The sequence below is a fragment of the Corythoichthys intestinalis genome, chromosome 2, assembly GCF_030265065.1.
Source record: "Corythoichthys intestinalis isolate RoL2023-P3 chromosome 2, ASM3026506v1, whole genome shotgun sequence".
Taxonomy (NCBI): domain Eukaryota; kingdom Metazoa; phylum Chordata; class Actinopteri; order Syngnathiformes; family Syngnathidae; genus Corythoichthys; species Corythoichthys intestinalis.
Window position 1 is genome coordinate 33,948,714 of NC_080396.1, and position 21,121 is coordinate 33,969,834.

Consider the following 21,121-nt stretch of genomic DNA (forward strand, 5'->3'; position numbering starts at 1 on the left):
ACACACGAAAAATAATTGTGTGCACAATCTGGTCGTCTTTTAGTGAAAAAATGTGTAAAAATCCAGAAAAATATTTAAAAAGTTATCAGGATTTTGTGGGACGCTGTGAAGTTAATATTGACTTTATTACGGTGTCTATGTTTTTGTTTTGTTTTTTTCAAAGTCACCTACCATCATCACTACAGCATGATCAGCAGCTTGATTAACAATGGTAAAAGGACCAATGTGGATCGATTTTAATTGATTTGAAGCACAAAACGTGAGAACGTCAAACACAAAGAGTGTCTAGTTTTTTGAGCGGACGTACTCAATGCCTTGTAACGTTCTCTTCACAGTGCGTGAATGTGTGTGCGTGTGAACGCGCGTGAGCGCGTTTGTGTGTGTCAGCTGCCTCATCTCGTGTGGATGTCGACTTGCTGCCACCGGGCCTGACGTTGAAGTACGGAATAAAAACATCCACGCACACCCACGGATCCCCATTTTCCTTCGCCGTGACCCGTCCGGTCCTTTCCGAAACGATGAGCCAGCCTCGACCGGACGAGTTCAAGCCACCTCCGGAGTGCCCAGTGTTTGAGCCCAGCTGGGAAGAATTTGCAGACCCTTACGCATTCATCAATAAGATCCGTCCCATCGCCGAGAAAACTGGCATTTGCAAAGTCCGACCGCCTCAGGTGAGTGCGTTAGGGGATGTTTAAATGCCCCTTTGGACGCGGATGCTTGTTTGATGGAGACGCTTGTCGAGGGATTTAAAGGGACTCGCCAACATGGCGGATGAGCGACGGGCCAGGTTCATTCTTTGTGCCGCCGCGGCTCGCTGCCTCTTATTTGGCGTCACTGGCGTCGGGAGCAGCCCCCTTTCGCCCACCTCGGACTCCCGGCACGTTTCACTAGCGTGTCCCGAGTGGAAGTTATCTTGTTGTTCGCCGTGTGTCAACAAAGCCTCTGTGCTCTGACCAACTATAAGCTAAGAGGCTAATGCTAACTAGCAGACGCTGTCATGATGTAGCAGCACGGTGTGTTCGTCATATAGGTAGACAGAAATAAAGACATCCTTGTGCGCTTGACGGCAAGAAAAATACTAACGTGGACTTTAGTCTACCATTTGGGCCTTAAGGTAGCGGTGGGTTTAATTGCTGAAGAGCATCGCGTTGTGATCAGCGTGTCACACAACACTTGTCAATCAATTGACAGATTATATGTTCACAACACCTTATATATAGTTATGTTCAAGCCATTGTGAATGATGGTCTTCCCAAAGTTGTTCTATTGAAAGGGCAAGTACATCAGAGCATGTGCATCATGTCCCCAAATTAATAATCTTACTAATAAACAGTTAAAAGTGGTATGTATTTATGATGTTACGCAACCTCGACACCATGGTTGCATTTTATTGTAAAAGTATGATTGCCTGAAGATGAGCAACTGCCCAAACACGACTCGAGCCAGTCTTGTAGGGTGTTGTCCTCCATGTTGGCTTTGTGGTAAGCTGGCCTACTGACTGACTTGAGTCTTCCATCTGGCCATTTTGTGTGCCAGTGGGGGATGTATGCTTCTTACTTGTAACAAAAACTTGGGCCTCCCCTTTTGTGAGCGATCATAGTTGTTGTCGACGCTCAGCTGTGGAAAGAAATCAATTCCAAATTGTTGTTTGTTTGGTAAAGACTAAGCAAGATCAGTGTGAAAAGGCCTGTAAGAGTCAAATTGATATAGCTAGAAATAAAAAAAAATGCTGTTGTCAAGAGCGAAACATTTGTAAAGAAATTCAGTAATCCATACTAGTAAGGCTAAAAGGAGTTGGCAGTTGAAGTAAGAAGCTGAGAAAGGTGGCCTCCCAGACAAAGACTGCGTGTGCTGATATTGTTCTGTTGCTCTTTAGGGTTGGCAGCCTCCATTTGCTTGCGATGTTGACAGGCTTCACTTTGTTCCTCGGATCCAGAGGCTCAATGAGCTGGAGGTGAGTGTTAATTGGCTTAATATCTGCTCACAGAATGTTCATTGATATTTGTGTGTTTTTTATGTTATTATTATTATTATTATTTATATATATATATATATATATAAACACGTCCTCTCTTGTGGAGTGCTATGTGTATGCAGGCTTGAAACAAAAGTACCTTATTATTAATCTTGCTTGACGACTGAAAATAGAGGCTGAGGTTATAGCATGCTGTTATGTGCTAAAGTAACAAAATGGAGATAAAGAAAATACATATTATTATACAGTACTTAAACAAATAGCCTCTGCAGGAAGATAACTAAATATTTCTCTACATGTTTTATGTACTGGTACTTTTGAACAGTTTCAAATGATTGTCTACGTCCTCCCAGGCTCAGACCAGAGTCAAACTCAACTTTTTGGACCAGATTGCCAAATTCTGGGATTTGCAGGGATGTTCCCTGAAGATTCCCCATGTGGAGAGAAAGATTTTGGATTTATACCAATTTAACAAGGTTAGTGTCATATAACCTCATCAGATACAATCGTTTTACTGTACATTCATGATTATAATACTTTTTTAACTGTTAAATTAATCTCAAACTGGATGGGACTGTCAAATGATACATAAGAACAGACAAAAATAAGTGTTACATTTTATAGATGTTTACTGGTGCCTAGGACTTGTCAGAAAAGTGTACTTTCATCTCAATCTGATAGATAATGTCTAATATTACAAATCTGTTGTTATATTCTAAACCTATGAAAATATCAGAACAACCGAAACAATATTTGGAATTTTTATGCACGTAAAGCAATATTTTCTTTTTAGGTGCTCAGTATAAAGAAAAAATGTTGTCTCTTAATAAGGAAAGGAAAACTCAAAAAGTGCAAAAAAAATCCCTAATGGTGGAGCTGTCTTTCTAATAGTTGCAGATGTTAAAGAGGACACAAGTAGGGTGTCGACATCAATTTTGGTGACTTTTTTTTGGGGAGCGGGCGTTAAGATTTTTTTATGCATATGTTAAATGAAATTATGGTAATTCCCTCACTGACCTTGCCATCATTGTGATGTCCCCATCCCAGTTAGTAGCTGAAGAAGGCGGCTTCGAAGTAGTCTGTCAGGAAAGACGATGGACCAAGATTGCAATGCAGATGGGCTTCGCCCCTGGCAAAGCTGTTGGCTCACACCTGCGAGCACATTATGAAAAAACTCTCTATCCGTACAACCTCTTTCAAAGTGGCGCAAACCTGCTGGTAAGTCACACCCTGCGTCAACACGATCACATTGTTTGTTGCTTCTAGAACTGGAACCAAAACTGCAAACTAGCATTTTGAGTCAGTGCTAAATGAGAAGCTTTAATTGGATATGCATAATTGTCTTTTATCCCTTTGACGCAATCTAATGGCGCCCAATCATATCAGTTTGTTTACTTTTTCTTCAAAAATTCAGTTGTTTATTCCAAGAGAGCTCATCATTGAATTGGTACCTCGTGACCTCTTAGTGTAGGTCGCTCTAAATTGTTTAATTACATCAGCTCTCTTTTACCTCAGACACCAGAGGCAGCTTCCAAACTGATGGGTTTGGAGGCTGATCTTGATCTCCAAAAGGTACGTGTGCATCGCAGTCAACAAAAACTTTTACCATTAACGACAAGCATGTTTCTCTCTGTCTGGATTTTATATTGTTTGTCAAATACTGCTTGCAGAAACAATGTTAAATTAATAATGGAAATAATGGATTTAGGCGTGTAAACAGTTTTAGTACCAATTTAGTATCTTCTGCCAGTTAATTGTTAGCAACTGGCATAGACAATTTAAACAAAGATATCATTGTAATTAACAGTAATTTTGTATTTTTCAAGCAAATTAAGTAAAATTGGATAATTTCCTGTAGCATTGTGCTTTGGACGCACTTTTCTACACACTCAAGGCCCAAAAAGATCCCAGCACTTGACAAATTGATAATGTCTCATCTCAAATTGGCATGTTGCTTTTCTGTTTCTGGTGCACGCTAACCACTTCCTACTTTTGACCTTTCTCTTTTGACTACTGAATATCTTTTATCTAATTTGTCACTTTGAATCCTGCAGTCTCTCACCAGTTTACAATTTATTATTGATAATAAAATTATACAGAATATTGTAGTCAATAATTTACATAGTCATCATAGCCATGGCTTTTATATAAACTTGGGGGGCTCATAAGTTTTTTTGAACAGTTGTTTCTTTCTCGTCAAAAACATGATTGAAGACATTTTGTGCATTGTAAAATTCTTGCTCTCTGGAAGTTCATTTTCCGTAAAAATTTTGCAATTATTATGGCACTCATGTATGTATGGAATTGTATTGCTGCCACACCAGAAGAAAAATCATATTTTGCAACATGAAAAATCGAATATTTTAAATTGGTGATAGTATATTGTGATAAGTCAAAGTTTGTCTAGTTTGGCGAAAAGAAACTGTTCAGATCACTGGTGGAAAACTGTAGATGAGTGTCAAAATATAAGGCTTTTTTAAATAAGGAACAAAAACTAAGACACAACTTATGTTTAGTAGTCCACTCAAAATATGACAGTTAAAACTTTAAAATGTGGAAAAATATCAAATTAAAATGTGAAAATGATCTTGTTATAATGTGAAAATGACAAAGATAAAAATAAATATTGTCATGTAGTTTGACTTGTGGTTCAGATTTCTGGCAGAGTGCTTTTGACACTCAATAGCAACAAAACGATGCTCCTCTTCTATTGGAGACATTTGCCGTAATCGAGATGGTGACTGTTCAGTTGCAATTGTTTTCATACCCTAAGAATGTAGATAGTGCTCTACCAATAACGTACCCGGTGGGTTAGTGGTGTACTAGGATGTATTTTCGGTTCGGTTCAGTTGAAATGCTTGGATTGGTTAATTTTGGTACAAAAAAGGCTTGGGGGGCTAGGGATACTTATAGGGAACCTCAGACTTAAAGACTTGTAGGCTCTAATAAGTCACAATTGTTCTCTTTTACTAAAATATGTTATTAGAAACTCATATTATTGCCATTGATTTAAAAATATGTAATATTTAGTACATGTTTTGACCTACGGGGAGCGCCATGTTTTACAGGTGCAATGCACGCTGGGGGTGATGACGCGGTTGGGCTAGACTGGGAGAATAGCTGTGCTAGCTAGCAAGCGAAGCTAGTATGACGACTGGCATGATTTTGTCACATTCTGCTGCTGGTCAGATTGTTTTGTTACAGAGCTGTGGGATGAGTTCCCAATGTCATACCTGCATCAAATTCCAGCTCATCAGCATTACCTTTGAACCGATCCTAGGCGGCTTGCTGAGAATAGAATTGTTGCCATTTGACAGTTTGTATATCCCTTTGTTGCTATTTGCATCATTGCTGTCTTTTTTTAATTTATCTGCCTTTCATTGCGGTTTTCCCTCGTTTTTTTTTCCTTTTAAATTATTGCTCCCGATCTACTGTCACAGACCCTTTTTGTGTCTCCCTTTTCGCAATCGTATGTTTTTTTATGTGTTCAATAACCCTTTAACGCAATCCCTATGTTATTGTTGTCTGGGTACTGTCTGAGGTGAGCCGTTTTTTGTAATTCCATGGTCAAGCCAGCCGCACTTTCTTTTCAGTTGCGTTTTACGGACAATGCATGTGGGCTGCGATTGCTTTATAAGGAAAATGATGACTCTAATGTCACGCGGATTGATGGTCCTGTGGTGTACGTGCTCTTCCGGCACACGGGAAACGCGGGTTCGAATCCAGCTAGAGACCTTGATTTAATTGCTTTTGCTGCTCGTTTTGTGACACATCGACAATCCTGCTCATTACTTTTCCGCTTGGGTTTAAATTTGAAGGGCATATCCGACGATTTGTTTATGTAGCTAAGGAGTGAGACGTTTTTTTTTGTTTTGTTTTGTTTTTTTGGACACTGTTGTAGCCCGCCAGAGTGTATTGCGTCGTTAACAACAATAGTGACGTACTAGTAGGCTTGCCACCGTTCACTTGGAATAAGGAATCGTTTCGAATTGGGGAATTAAAAGTTTCATTCCGTATTGAACCAATACGGAATATTAATAAATAGATACATTTTGTGCATTTTGGGGATGTCCCTTTTTTTACTGTGCGGCTTTGGGCGCGAGGAGGGCGTCCCTTATTTCTATTTCTGAAAAGTGGCAACCCTACCTACTAGTTACGCAAATTTTATTAAAACAAAGACATTAGGAGGGGATTTAATATCAAATTATTATAACTCATACTAACATTTATCTTTTAAGAACTACATGTCTTTCTATCTGTGGTACCCTTTAAAGTATTTTTAAAAATGTAAACAATAGAATTTGTGTAAATAATTTAAAGTGATCCTTTTGGGTGTTACTTAAAATATATTAGTCTCTGTTTGAAATTAAAAAGATAATTATAAAAAATAAAATTACAAATAAGCAAAACTGTAAACTTAGAGCCCTTAGCAGCAACAGCTAGAAAATGACAAATGTCACTTTTCAAGCTTAATTTTTGGCTTTATTGCAGTGACAATATCAAACTGATTTTCTTTACACCCCTAGTTTTACCTGAATTGGAGGTCAAACTTGCCACGTTTAAACGTCTCATATTAAACATGGAATTTATCACTGTATTATCTGATATTTAGCTTTTTTCCTGGTCTGACAGCTCTATGCTTCTGTAGTATGTAAACCTCTGACACAAACTTTAAGTACTTAGCCGCTTTAACCTTGCAATTACTGCGTTTCAGCTGCAATAAAAGAGCACGCAGTAAAAACTGTTTTCTATTCATTCCTGTCTACGCCACTGAGTTCGGTCCAGTTAAGAACCCAAATCCATGTGCTTACTCCTTCTATAGTCTCAACCTGTGCGTTGTTTGCTTTAGTGTGTTCAAAAGCCAGCCAACTCAGAGGATAGTCCAGAAAGTAAGGATCAGGTTGACACCAAGGAGGCAAAACTGCAGGAGCCACTTCAAAGGCAAGCCGTGCAGACACCTGATTCTTGCCCCAACGCTCGCAGAGGAAAACGCATGAAATATGAGGTGATGATGTTCAGTAAAATGACACATTTTATCACTTGTTGCACACACACAACATGAATAAAAAACATAGTCACCACACCCCTGTTTAGAAGCCACGTTTTTGTATTGTTAAAAAAAAATCTGTACGAGAGCTGTACAGCTCATTTAAAAAGTTTTGTAGTTTTAATTTTTCTACAAAGGGCAGTGAAAATGAACAAATACTGTTGTTGAATAAGTGCGCAATCTCTTATAGTGAAGACTATCGTAAATGAACCTTATTCAAATTAATGTTAAGTTGGCGTCAGCACACACCTGCCACAGAATGCTCAATATATATTTTTTTTTTTTACATTTAGGTCTGGTCTTTTTGTAGAGTCATTGAAATTAGAAGTCACATATTTTTTTCTAATTTGAAAGTGAAGTGGCCCACAAGCGCACAAAGTATAATGTTTGGTCAAAACATGACGTCACGTGCTGCAGTCATTTTTGGGGAGCAAATACGGCCCCACATGTTAGTCTCAGTCTGGATGCATCTTTTTAAAAAATTCAAGGCTTTATCACTTGGCCCGCTGACAGTTTACCTACAGTGTGTGTACAGCATTGATGTTTTTTTAATACAATATCATGTAATTTTGGCATTTGAACATGTAATTTTACTTTACCTCTATCCTCTTTTCCTGTAGTCGGTCTGTGTGAAGACTGAACCAGGGGAGCCAGGTGAAAATCGGCCAAATCTGAGGAGGAGGATGGGCTCTTTTGTCGTCAAGCCAGAACCAGGTATTTGTGCATCTGCTCCAGCGTTTCACTTTGAAACATGAGGACTAACGTGGCACTCTTGGCTTTCTTTCAGAGAAAGAAATTCCTATTCAATTGAAACAGGAACCAGTTGAAGTCAAGGAACCAGTCATTGAGGAGGATAAATTGAAACAACGCTACAAGAAGTACATTGAACCTGTACCTCCAAATCCGGTAAGTACAAACAGTGAGTCTTGCAAATATCTGAATGTAAAGGGGAAGCATTTTAAAAGTGTTGAATTGCAGATTGCGGTCATACAGGTGTCTAATTTGCAGCCCTTGATCCAGATCTGGTCCATCACGTCATTTTGTGTCCCCCCCCCACCCCCCCACCCCCAATTAAAACGTGTGCATCAAATTTGTGTTTCTTCACTCAAATTACTTTTAAGTAGTATTTCTGTAGTCCTCAATAAAATTTTGAGAACTACAGATAACTATATAGAATATTTCCCTTTGTTATAAAATTTAAAATATGTTTAAACGATGTGGAAGATGACTTTGACACCCCTTCTAGGTGGATCTGGTGGTCTGTCTGGTTTGCGGCAGTGGGGGAGATGAAGATCGCTTGTTGCTATGTGACGGTTGTGATGACAGCTACCATACATTCTGCCTCATCCCCCCTCTAAATGACGTCCCCAAGGGAGACTGGAGGTGCCCCAAGTGTCTCGCTCAGGTGAAGATCGTTGATGTAAACAATGACACTAAGCACAGAAACAGAATATACTGAGCATTTTGGTTTTTATTTTAGGAATGTAGCAAGCCTCATGAAGCATTTGGCTTTGAGCAAGCTTACAGAGACTACTCCCTTCGTGCTTTTGGGCAAATGGCAGATGCATTCAAGTCAGATTATTTTAACATGCCAGTCCATGTAAGTAGAATGTGATTTACACAAAAAGTGTTATTCTCCAATTTTTCAGATTGTACCTGTGGGTGTGTTTTCCAGATGGTTCCTACAGAGCTAGTTGAAAAAGAGTTCTGGCGCTTGGTAGGAGCCATCGAGGAGGATGTTACTGTTGAGTATGGAGCAGATATTGCTTCAAAGGAGTTTGGGAGCGGGTTTCCCATTCCTAATGGGAAATTTAAGGTCGCTCCTGCTGATGAGGTAAACTCAACACAATCATCCAAATCAATAAACTCAACAAGGTTATTTTTAACTGAACTGAACTGGTGAGTGTCACTTTTGGTTGGCCCCTATGCAGAAGTACCTCAAGTGCGGGTGGAACCTCAACAACATGGCAATGATGAATCCATCCGTCCTCACACATGTGACAGCTGACATCTGCGGAATGACTTTGCCGTGGCTTTATGTTGGCATGTGTTTCTCCTCTTTCTGTTGGCACATCGAGGACCACTGGAGTTACTCCATCAACTACCTACACTGGTATGAAGCCAATTATGCAAGGAGTGATAGTCACTGACCTTATAGATCTTTCCATCAAAACATTAAAGCGAATTCAATTACTTACTTATTTTGTTGTCCATTTTATTCACTTCAAGGGGGGAACCCAAAACATGGTATGGAGCTCCCGGCTTTGCTGCAGAGCAGCTAGAGGAGGTGATGAAGAAACTGGCCCCAGAACTGTTTGAATCCCAGCCTGACCTACTGCACCAGTTGGTCACTATTATGAACCCTAATACCCTCATGGCCCACGGTGTCCCGGTAGGTTTTGTAACACCTACAAAATAGCTCAGAAACTACCCAAAGTTGATCCTCAGTTTTTGGGTTCCGTTTCAGATTTATAGAACCAATCAATGTGCTGGCGAGTTTGTGGTCACGTTTCCCAGAGCTTATCACAGTGGCTTCAATCAAGGCTTCAATTTTGCAGAGGCAGTCAACTTCTGCACTGTTGATTGGGTAAGTTAAATAATCAGGCTTCAGTCTCATTGATGGTGATGGATGTCCAATTCATTTGAAAGCATGACAACTTTTACCGTCTTTCTTTCAAACCAGATGTCTCTAGGTAGACAATGCGTCAATCACTATCGCATGCTTCACCGATATAACGTCTTCTCCCATGACGAGATGGTGTGCAACATGGCAGCCAAAGCTGACACCCTCGATGTGGTCCTGGCCTCTGCTGTCCACAAGGACATGGCCGTCATGATCCTGGAGGAGCAGGAACTGAGAGAAAAAGTGTCCAAAATGGTGAAGTAACAATAAACAGTTAAGGCTGGTAATGATGTCCTTCACTCATAACTCCTGACCACTGCTTTGGTCCTCTCATTGTAAAGGGGTTAGTGCAGTGGCGGGAGGCAAAATACGATCATCTCCAGGATGACGAGCGACAGTGTGCTAAGTGCCGGACGACCTGTTACCTCTCTGCCATCACATGTCCCTGTAGCCCAGGAGTGCTGGTCTGTCTGCATCACATCAGCGACCTGTGTTCTTGCCCAATCGCCGAATACACACTGAAGTAAGTTCTACTTAGAGCTCACGTTATTTTATGATGGTGAGCTCTCAATAACATTTTATCGAACGTATTTCAATTCTAAACATTTCATTCATATTTTGAATTGGTATTACATATAATGCAGTGGGGAGAACAAGGTTGGATGTCATGCTTGCTATACTGTAAATTGATCACCCCAGGGCTGTGCAAGATCATCAGTATTGAAATCATAAGAATTGCACCCCCCCCCCCCCCCCCCAAAAAAAAAAAAATCTAAATTGTGTTAAGCATAGTGTCACACAACTAGGTCAGAGGCAATTTGTCTTTTAAGGCCACTTTCAAAATTTTTAAGGTTTTCACTATTCTTTTTAAGGGCTTTTACAATAGCTACAAAATAGGTTTGAACTAATGAAAGATTTAGGATTAAAAAAAAAAAAGGATGAGGCCAAAGCTCCTACATATTACTTAAAACACAAATAATCCCCCGTGGTAATCTTAACTTTCATGTAAATATGTGAGTGTATTTTCCTCTTGTAGTTACAGATACAAACTGGAGGACCTGTTACCCATGATGAATGCCTCGAAGCAGCGTGCTGAGCAGTATGATGCGTGGGCCTCTCGCGTGTCAGAGACTCTGGAAGCGAAACTGGAAAAGAAGAAAAGTAAGCAAACAAGTAGAGCGAAAACATCAAATAGGCCTACATATTTTATGAAATTTCAACTATCACCCATAATCATTAACTCGTAGGCTGCCTTTTACAGTGATAGATGAACATTTTTTACATTGACTTCTCAGCAACTTTAGCATAATACCACTTACAACACTGAAACTAAGGAAACCGATCAACGAGGTTCCTACTATTCGAGTAACTTTAATGGTATTGTGTAAATTAACTCATTCTCCGTTAGTCATGGTGCTAGACATCCAATCCATTTTGCAGAGATGGAAAGTAACAAACTACCTTTACTCTCGTTGCTATAAGTAGTATGGTTTTTTCCGGCCCACCCTGCCATTTTCAATTTTTTACTGGTCCAGTCAAAATGGATTGGGTGTCTATCACTGTCAGTGGCACCAAAACATCATTCAAATATAGCCATACCAGTTCATATGGATTTGATGTCTATTCCTGTCATTGGCAGTGAATGAGTTAACAAGATTTTATGTTAGATTATTGGATTGGTTGGACTGTAAGCAACACTGTTCTCTCTCCTCAGGCCTGCCAGTTTTTCGCTCTCTTCTTGCTGAGTCGGAGGCCAAACGCTTCCCTGAAAACGACCTGTTGCGTCGACTGCGTTTGGTCACCCAAGATGGAGAGAAATGCTCCTCAGTGGCACAGCAGCTATTAAACGGAAAAAGACAGACCAGGTACAAGTTCTTGAACTGGTTCACATATTAGATAAGCGTGAATTGAACATAGTGTCAGGGGTCACGTTAACCGGATATTTTCCGTCGTTGACCGGTTTTTTAAAACGGTGACGGAAAAAACTGAAGTCCGTCCGTCATTTTGACAGGTTGCAATTCACACCCCAGACCACAGGGTGGCGAGTTAGCATATTGATTAGCTATTGTCTCTCTTAATGCACGACGTCGTTGGCTCTTCTCTCAGAATATTGTAGCGTCACCGGGGTCTGGCGGCGGCACCGTGATTGACACATCAACGCGAGGTTCTTATTGGTGCACCCGGTGTGCCAGCGCGTCATCCAATTGATGGACAAGATTGCCGCCTGTGTATAGACCCCAATCACATGACGTCACAACTCCGCCCCTCTGACCGGAGCCGCCTTATTGTGTGTCAGCTCGTCATGTTTACACATTACCGCTACGTACATGCCTCCTATTACGGCGTGTTTTTCTGCTCGTTAATATTAATAATCAAAATGGTGAAGGCGTGTGTGGCGGTTGGTTGCTGTAACAGAGAAGATAGACGGAGAGACTTGAAGTTCTACCGTATTCTGAGAGACCCGAAGATGAGAGCGAGATGGACTGCTGTAATTCGACAAGAAATCTGGGCACCAAACGATCACCACAGACTATGTAGTAGTCTTTTTATATCTGGTAAGATGCATTTAATATATATTTAGAAGATTTTGGGCTGACAACCACAATTAAGATCATTGTGTGACGTTGGTGATTGGGGTCTATATCGTTGCCTCTTTTTCTTTGGGGGCGGAGTTGTTGGCGGTAAGCAGAGTAAAAAGGGAGAAAAATACCACAACTTCCGTGTCTAATTTTTCGCCGCCAAGCAAACGTTACAATATTAATTAAAAATGAATGAATACTAAATACTATTGAATATGTCATTATCATTTTAAAAATTTAAGTGACGGGTAAAAATAGACTATGACCGGATTTTTATGACCCTGTCAGTCAAAATGACAGACAATGAAAATGTCTAGCGCAACCCCTGCATAGTGTATTTCTGCCTGGTGTCTACGAAAGTTAATTGGTTCAAGAAACCAGGTGAAATTACTTAAAGGGATCCACGGATAGAAAGATTTTTAGTTCTTAAAAGATAAATGTTATTATGAGTTTAATTGATATTAAAACCCCTCTTGATGTTTTTGTTTTTATACAATTTGTAAAATTACTTTAACTAGTAGGTCATCATTGTTTTTGACGTCGCAGGGCGGTAACATCACTGGGTTATGCTGCTGGGCTTCCGGAGTATGACTCTGACGACATTAACATTTAATCTGTTCAGCTTTTTCAAATTAAACCCGTGAGGAACATAAATAAGCATGACAGCACTGTCGATCTTTCACCAAACGAGTAGAAAAAGCACAATGAACAGGAAAGACTGGATGAGACGAGACAAAAGTAGGACAACACCTATGTTCTGCCAAAATGTGCTACACCAGCGAAACGTCCTACAACAGGCGACTTTGACACCCAAAGTACTACCGTACGCTTTCAGCTTGTTTTGTTTAGATGCATACAGACAGAACATACTTAAGATGCCTTAAGGAAATATTTAAACGTAGTAATATCAAATAGGGGTGGTTTAAATATTCTACGTGACTAATGTGGTGAACAGATCAACAATCTGCTTTAACGGTACATGAAAACAGAATGCTTAAAAGTATCAGAGGGAAACACATGCAAAAAGTATTTTGAAGCAATGAAAAGGTTATAAAAGACTCAAACAGTCAGTACTTGCCGCTTTTAACCGATGAGCGCATGTTTTGGACGTCTCACCGTGTAGAAGGAATTGCAGTAACTCGGTAGTATTCATCCAGTGACAGTGACAATGTATGTACGCATCTCCCCGAGCGTCTATTGTGCGCTTAAAACTGGGCACCCTCCGTAGGTCGAAAAATGCATTAAATATTATAGATTTTTAAGTCAATGGCAATATTTTATGTTTCTAATAACATATTTTAGTAAAAGAGAACAATTGTGGCTTATTAGAGCCTACAAGTCTTTAAGTCCAAGGTTCCCTTTAAAACTTCGAAGTGGTAGTTCTCCTACTGAATGAATTTTTCCAAAACTGGTTGTGCTCGATACATCCAATGCAAAGATTGTAGATGTGTGAAGTGTGATAACATGATTGATTCGATCTTTTCCCAAGGTTTCAATGTGGCATGGGGAAATCCCGCAGCCAGTTGACCGTGGAGGAGCTGAGTTCCTTTGTAAGGCAGCTGTACAACCTCTCCTGTAGCCTGCCTCAAGCCCCCTTGTTGAAGGTAAGTTTTGTCTTGAGCGATCTAGAAGTCGGCAAGATTATAATCATTAACAAAAGTGAACAAAATGATAAACAGTAGAACAGAAGAAGCATTTTTTTAAAGTGAACAAAATGATAAACAGTAGAAACAGAAGAAGCATTTTTTAAATGTAATAAATAAAAACTATGATTCGAAAAATAACAATCTATATTTTTTGTTAAAAAATTTTAAACATTAGAATTTGAGACAGTAATACCTTCAAAATGAAAAGTAAACCATAATGAAAAACTCAAAACTATAATAACTTTGGATGTCAGTCATGGCAGTCTGAACCCTTCTCAATCCGTCATGGCATCTCTTTGAAGGAGCTTTTGAACCGCATTGAAGACTTCCAGCAACACAGCGAGAAAGTTTTGGCGGAAGAGGCTCCGAGCTTGGCCGAGATCCAAAGCCTGTTAGATGTCAGTTTTGATTTTGACGTGGAGCTGCCCGAACTGCCGCGCTTAAGGGAGCGGCTCGAACAGGCACGCTGGCTGGAGGGGGTGGAGCAAGCCAGCACCCAGCCGGCCACCTTGACTTTGGAAACCATGCGGAGGCTCATCGACCAGGGCGTGGGCCTGTCGCCGCACTCATCTGTGGAGAAAGCCATGGCCCGACTTCAAGAGCTCCTGACAGTTTCTGAGCACTGGGAGGACAAGGCGAGCACTCTTCTGAAAGCCAGGTGAAGACAGCAGATCAAATGACGCACCATGGGCTTCACATCTATACACAAGGCTGCAAAATACATCCGTTGAACGATTTATGACATAAGTGCACCTGATTTTGCTTCATTTTAATTCCAGCTAGTGCAAAAAGCCGTGGCTAGAATATTCAACCAGATCGACAAAAAGTGAGCATCACGTTTAGTTCCGCCCTCATTCCACTGGTGCTGTTCAGCATTTACTGTCACAAGTTGCTTTTAATGGCATGGCTCTTAGGAATGTGCCTATCTCCATCTTAACTTAGAGCTTCAACACTACATTTTTCCAAAGTGATATTCCTTGACCATGCGTAGTTGCCATGCTTAGCTCTCGAGTTTTGAATTTATTCACGAAGAAAAAAAGTTAACAGAATTAGTGCTAGTTTACAATATAAGGGCAATTTTGAGTACACAACTCCAAGTCCTTTCAACCTGTTTTTAAGAAATACATTTCCTGTGTGGATTTACAAACAATATGACAATTCTCCATATTTATCGTGACCTTGGGGGCCATTGCTTACAGTTGTATTAATTACGGTGCATCATTGTGTATTGTTTTACCCAACAGGCCCCCTCACTCTATTGAGACCCTGAGTGCAGCTGCAGAGGAAGTGTCTGGCATCTCCTCCCACCTCCCGAACTGCCTCCTCCTGAAAGACACCATCAGGAAAGCTCTCGAGTGGCTTCAGGAAGCCGATGAGCTTGAGGTCGGGACACGCTCGAGCTGCGTGTGAATTGCTTTTACATAGGGGTGCGTGAGTGACTCACAGCTATGTTGTTTTGCAGGCTAACGACTCTATTCTTATGATGGACAATTTATTGGATATGGTGCTACGAGGACAAGCCATTCAAGTCCACCTTGAGCCCTTAGACAAACTGGAGTCTTTATTGGCAGAAGTGCAAGACTGGAAAGAATCGGCCGCTTCAATTTTCCTTCAGAAAGATGTGGCCAATTCCTTACTTGAGGTAAAGTGCCCACCCAGTTTCCCCTAAGTAATTACGACTATGAAAAAAACTGGAGGCCTCACTATTGCGTTGTTCATAACAGACCCTATGTCCAAGATGTGAAGTTGGAAAAGAAGGTTCTCCCAAGAGAAAGGCCAAGAAAGGAAAGGAATCGCCAAAAAATAACAAAAAGAAAACTCTGAGGCTCAGCACTGTCAGTGATGTGGAGAAAGCACTTTCAGAAGCCAAGGATTCTGTCTCCGTTGTAAGTGATTGTCATCTAAGAAACTTCATTAATTGCAGATGTTTCTCATTTTACACACGTCAGCCGTAATCCAAAAGTGGTCTCCTTACTAAGAAATGCTGTGGTGTTTGCCACATTAAAAAAAAAAAAAAAAAAAAAAAAAAGCTTTCCTTAAATAGACCTGGTCAGGGGTCACCAACATGGAATTAGTTTGGAGATCTTTGATTCTTGTGGAGAATTGTGATCTGCGTCTTCACATAAGGTCAATATCATTATTAATGATAAAATAAGTGAAGCTGATTCATGCATAGAACTGTTACATCACTTTATACTTTATACAATGGTGTTTACTGTACTATTAAGATGTAGTATTATTATCATATTTTAAATATCAATTCAATTCAATTTCAATTCCATTTTATTTGTATAGCCCTAGATCACAAAAAGGTTGTCTCAAAGGGCTTTGCAGAGGCAATATGATACACAGTCTGAAACAGCAAACGAAGCAACAAAGATGAATAAATAAATTCAAGTCCTGGGTACCCCCCATCCTTAGACCCTCCATGTCGGCAAGGAAAAACTCCAAAAACTCCAGTGTCTTCGGGATAAAACGAGAAACCTTGGGGAGTACCACAGTCAGGAGAAGTCCACTCCCAGTACGGATGGACAGGAAGCCCCAGGACCACTAATGGGAATTAGCAGGCGAAGTTACAGTCCGTAAAAAATGCGGTGGAGTAAAGGAACAAGAAGAGGTCCATCTAGCCAAATGAGACGGGGGTAGCAACGAGGACGTCCATCCAGTTTGGGGTCCGGACAGTCAGGAGGCTGCAGCTGAAAAATAGCCCCCCCCAGAGGGGAGGGGGGAAAGGGGACACCAGGTGACTAGTGATGAAGAGACTAGACAACTAGATATTAACATTAGAAAATAGAAATAAAGTAAGATAAGTGGTAGGTAGAGTGCTACCGGGCGGAATCTCACAACCTGCAAAATCACAGCTTTTCTTGTGTGTGTGTGTGTGGGGGGGGGGGGGGGGGTATACAATCACATTCAAGTTCACTAAACTTTTTGTTTTAGGATTAAAAAAAAACAAACATCATTTTAAGTCTAAAACTATATAACTAGCTATGCCCTTTAACTTATTGGCTGCTACTGGGTTAAGTGACAGTTTTAAAAATATTGTTGACCCCTGGACTGGGTAACTTATTCCTTTTGTCATAACGCACACTGGTCTCTTAGGGGAAAACAAAAAAGTAACCCCATTTGACCTGGCGCCTAGATATGTGGGCATCACATTTGGTTCTTTTAGGCCATAATATTAACATACATACAAGTGTAGCCGACAGGACCTGTGATTGTTCACGCATGTTCACAAATTTATTTTTAATGATAATTTAATGCAATATATATATTTTTTTTAAAGAAAATTAAATGATAACGAAATATATTGTGGTAATCCCCCCACCCCCAAAGCTCTAAATATAGTTTTTTTCCCTCCATAGTATCTCTTTTCCTGCCATTGATGGCTCTAGACAGCCAATGCATTGATCGCTGTCAGCCTCCCCCTGTCAAAATAGATTGGACATCTGGCATTGTCAATGGCAGCCAATAAATTCAACAAGTCCCATATAAAGGGTTAAACAATTAGCAAATACCAATTTTTCTTTGTCTTTTTAGAATGCAACTCTTGAGGCGCTGCGGGCCAGGGAAATGGAGGCCTTCAGTCAGCTGAGAGTGGCAAATGAGTCGAAGCTCCTGCCAACCGCAGACTGCACCGACCTGAAGGTGTGTGTGTGTCAGAAGGCGCTAATGGGGGCCATGTTGCAGTGCGAGCTCTGCAGGGATGCCTTCCACAGCGTATGCGTCAGGGACCAATCGGACCTCGGTGATCCATCGCCTTGGCTTTGTCCCCGCTGTCGGCGATCCAGGAAACCGCCACTGAACAAAGTTCAACCCCTGCTCGTGTCCCTGAGGCGAATCAGGGTTCGACTGCCAGAAGGCGACGCGCTGCACTACTTAGTTGAGAGGACGCTTAACTGGCAGCACAATGCACAGCAGATTCTTCAGTCCTGTCTTATGACAGAACTGGAAATTGGGGCTGAAACGCCTCCCACTCTAACCCGTTTTGCATCAGACTCTTGCGACAACTACAGCAACACTCAGGTTACTTATTGTCACCTTGTGCTACTTTTTTTTTTTTTTTTTTTTGCTCCGTTTGTCTTAATTTTGGTGATCAAAGTTACTGATGTGGATGTTTTCACGCAGGCCCCTTGTTTGACTCCAGAGTGGAACAGGACAAATCACGCCCAGACCGTCTTCTATACTGAACAGAGATGCATTCCGCTGCAGGGTCAGTTGTCCATCTCACAAGCGTAGATGGCGTTTTCTGATAGGAATACTTAATCTCATTTGATGTTGTGTTTGTCTGACAGGGTTGAATCAGGACCTGGAGGAGCTGATGGTGGAAGGTCTCCTCCTGCAAGTGTCACTGCCAGAAGTTCAGGCACTGCACCGCCTTTTATTGGACAGAGCCACGAGCCAGCTCACAAATTCGTGCATGTCTCCGGCACAGGACGATTCCTTAGACAGCGATAAACACTTTCACTTTCACTCTCAGGGAAAAAACCTCAACCAGGTACATGAAAAACCATCAAATGGCATGTCATGAATCAATGTTTTGTTAAGTATATGTTTCAATTTTAGGCCCAGATTATCATTTCCGTGCCAGTGTCCAATCCATTTAGATTGGGAGGACTGCTTGCGATTATTCGCCGCCAGCCTTTCCCAGTCTAAATGGATTGGTCGACTAGTAGGGTCGGGCATCGATGGGATCCGGGACGAACCCTCGGATTTTCCCGAAACCGTTTGAATTTTAACATTTTGATTCCATGTTTCGATGCCCTGACCGCTGATCGGAAAAAATAGTTGCCGGACACCACGAAGCAGCAGCCACATGAAGCGTGTGTTTGTGCATTGCAACTTGATTTTAACTTCACAAGGAAAAATGACCAGTCAACTCAGTGCAACATTTGCAACACAGCTATATCATGCAAAGGTGGCTACACGACCGGTATGATTAAATACCTCCGGCTTCATGGAATACAGGTGCCGAGTAGTGCATAGCAGAGTCACGTGTATTTGACACTCTGCACCGGTCCTCTAACCAGTCAGAACCAGGTTAGTTAAACAATAAATTACGTCTGTCTTCTGCTGCCCCAACCTCGACCGAACCCCGGATTAAGCGGTAGGTGATGGATGGATGGAATAGTACGAGAATACATCGTATTATTACATCGGACTAATGTAGCTATATAAGCAGCTTCGTACTTTACGTAGCGCGTTGCCACCTCCGTTAAAATTAACAGTATTAAATGTTGAGGTGGGAATCTTGGGGCACCTCAAGATTAGATTGTGATTATGATTCAAAGGCAAGGAATTGATTATAAATCGATTATTGGTGCACATTAGTTTTGCCTCATTTACTTTAAATTATAATCAATAGAAGTTCAAAGACTAATATTTATATACAAGTTAAATGTGAGAAATTCATAGTTAATTGAAAGTTCTATAATTCAGAAAAAATATCGAGAAATTCATATAATCTATGGATTTTTTTTTTTTTTACCCTGCCCATTAAAAGAATTTGAATCGAGAATCTTTTGGGACCGGAATCGATATGTGGAATCAGAACCAGAACCATTAAAATTCAAACGATGCCCAACCCTAATGACTAGCACCAGCAATGGCAGTCAATAAGTTAAATGATTGTTTTTTAAAGGGTTTAATTTTTTATTTTTTAAAGTAATGATTCACCTTTTCCACCAATTATCTGTTTATCTGTTACAGGATACTAAAGTGAGGGAAGCGCTTACAGCCTCAGAGAAGAAAGCAAAAAGGCATTTAGAGAGGGACACTTTCAATGGGGAACACTGGGCGAGGGAAACAAAGCACTCTCACAAAAGACAGAAGATTAATCAAAAGGAGTTACAGCGGAGACCAGCCTCAAACTTGTCTTCTCCGCGTTCAGACATCTCACAGTCCGACGAGTCCGATGATGACATGGCTGTGTGTCCCGCAGAGAGGTGTCAGCTCCCCGAGGGAGACGAGGTGGGACCAAAGTCTTGCATCATAAATGGAACATTGTGGTGTATGCGTTTTTAAAGATACAACCTGCCATTGGGACATTTTTTCCCCTTTGATTTACAATTTCAAACTTGAGGTATGAGAACTATGTGCTGGCAATATTCTCATGTCTGTCTCTCGGTCTTGATGCAGGTGGACTGGGTTCAGTGTGACGGCAGCTGCAACCAATGGTTTCACCAAATGTGTGTTGGCGTCACAGCAGAGATGGCGGAAAAGGAGGACTACATTTGTGTCCGATGCACGCTGAGCAACGCGCACATGATAAAATGAAGAGATTTGTCTGTTGTTGTTTGGGCGCCAACAGTCTCGCCGTCACTTTCACCCCCCGTTTGTCCAAACCTTTTGTAACGATGGTGCTATCTTCTCTTTCACTTGTTGTCCAGAACTATACTGTGTAGTTATTTTTTGTATTTTTACATGCATATTATATATATATATATTTACTTCCCTTGAATTGTTTGTGGTGGGTACAATGGGGGAACAAACGAGCAGGATGTGATGTGTACTGCATGGGATGCCGTTACATAAGCGCAAAGGAGTCTTACTTCAAACACAACCAGTAGAGGTTAAATCAGGGGTTAATATTCTCTTCTCTCCAGCCTCATTGCATGCATAAGATTTATTGAGATTGGAGTCAAACTTTTATCCTCCCGCCATGCCCCTTTTTACCCCAGTGTTTAGTATGTGCATCTTTCATAATTATTGCCATTTTTGTAGAATAGTTTTATTTATCTGAGCAATAATTTCTGTCCAAATTGGCAAATAGATTTCCGGTGACTTGTTGCTGCCGTAGCAATGGTGATGTACAGAGGTGGATGGCTGGCAGCTACACTAACGGGTTGAAAGAAAAAGACTGCTCACATGTACAAATGGCAGCATGTAATTTGGTATAGGATACTCAGTGTGGACTTGGCATAGTTTATATTGTGGAATAAATTCATTTTGTTCTATGGAGTCTGTTTTTCACACCTTCACGTGTTGTAGCGTGACAAAAACTGATGGGATTTTTTTTTTTTTAAGTCATGTCCATGCTAAAGCATGATATATATATATATATTTTTTTCTAACCTGAACAAAACAAACTGATGCACATCCATTGTTACAAATGTGCACCAGTGACTGTGGTTATCCCACAAGCCATGTAATGGCGGCATTCATCTATCAAGTGTTGACTCTTCATTCCTAACAAAACTTGTCGTTATAAAATAATCCTTTATTAGTCCCTTACATTTTTTTTTAATTTGT

At 40.8% G+C, this 21,121-nt stretch overlaps 1 protein-coding gene across 2 annotated transcripts; it reads left to right on the top strand.

Moving 5' to 3' along the window:
• Positions 1 to 316: 316 nt before the first annotated feature.
• kdm5bb (lysine demethylase 5Bb) lies at positions 317 to 20,873 on the top strand. Of its 2 annotated transcripts, XM_057830224.1 has the most exons (28): positions 317 to 671; positions 1,877 to 1,954; positions 2,329 to 2,451; positions 3,023 to 3,193; positions 3,491 to 3,547; positions 6,825 to 6,980; positions 7,643 to 7,736; positions 7,810 to 7,928; positions 8,269 to 8,427; positions 8,503 to 8,622; positions 8,698 to 8,856; positions 8,954 to 9,135; positions 9,252 to 9,414; positions 9,490 to 9,609; positions 9,706 to 9,900; positions 9,987 to 10,168; positions 10,682 to 10,806; positions 11,360 to 11,510; positions 13,714 to 13,828; positions 14,173 to 14,528; positions 15,115 to 15,253; positions 15,333 to 15,512; positions 15,595 to 15,756; positions 17,411 to 17,896; positions 17,999 to 18,083; positions 18,166 to 18,368; positions 19,580 to 19,840; positions 20,009 to 20,873. In XM_057830224.1, the coding sequence occupies exons 1-28, from the start codon at positions 519 to 521 to the stop codon at positions 20,144 to 20,146; spliced, it is 4,632 nt and encodes a 1,543-aa protein (XP_057686207.1). In that variant the 5' UTR covers positions 317 to 518; the 3' UTR covers positions 20,147 to 20,873. The 2 variants fall into 2 exon arrangements, with proteins under 2 accessions (XP_057686207.1, XP_057686208.1); XM_057830225.1 differs by lacking the exon at positions 3,491 to 3,547 and having other exon boundaries at positions 319 to 671; positions 20,009 to 20,871.
• The last annotated feature ends 248 nt before the right edge of the window (positions 20,874 to 21,121 follow it).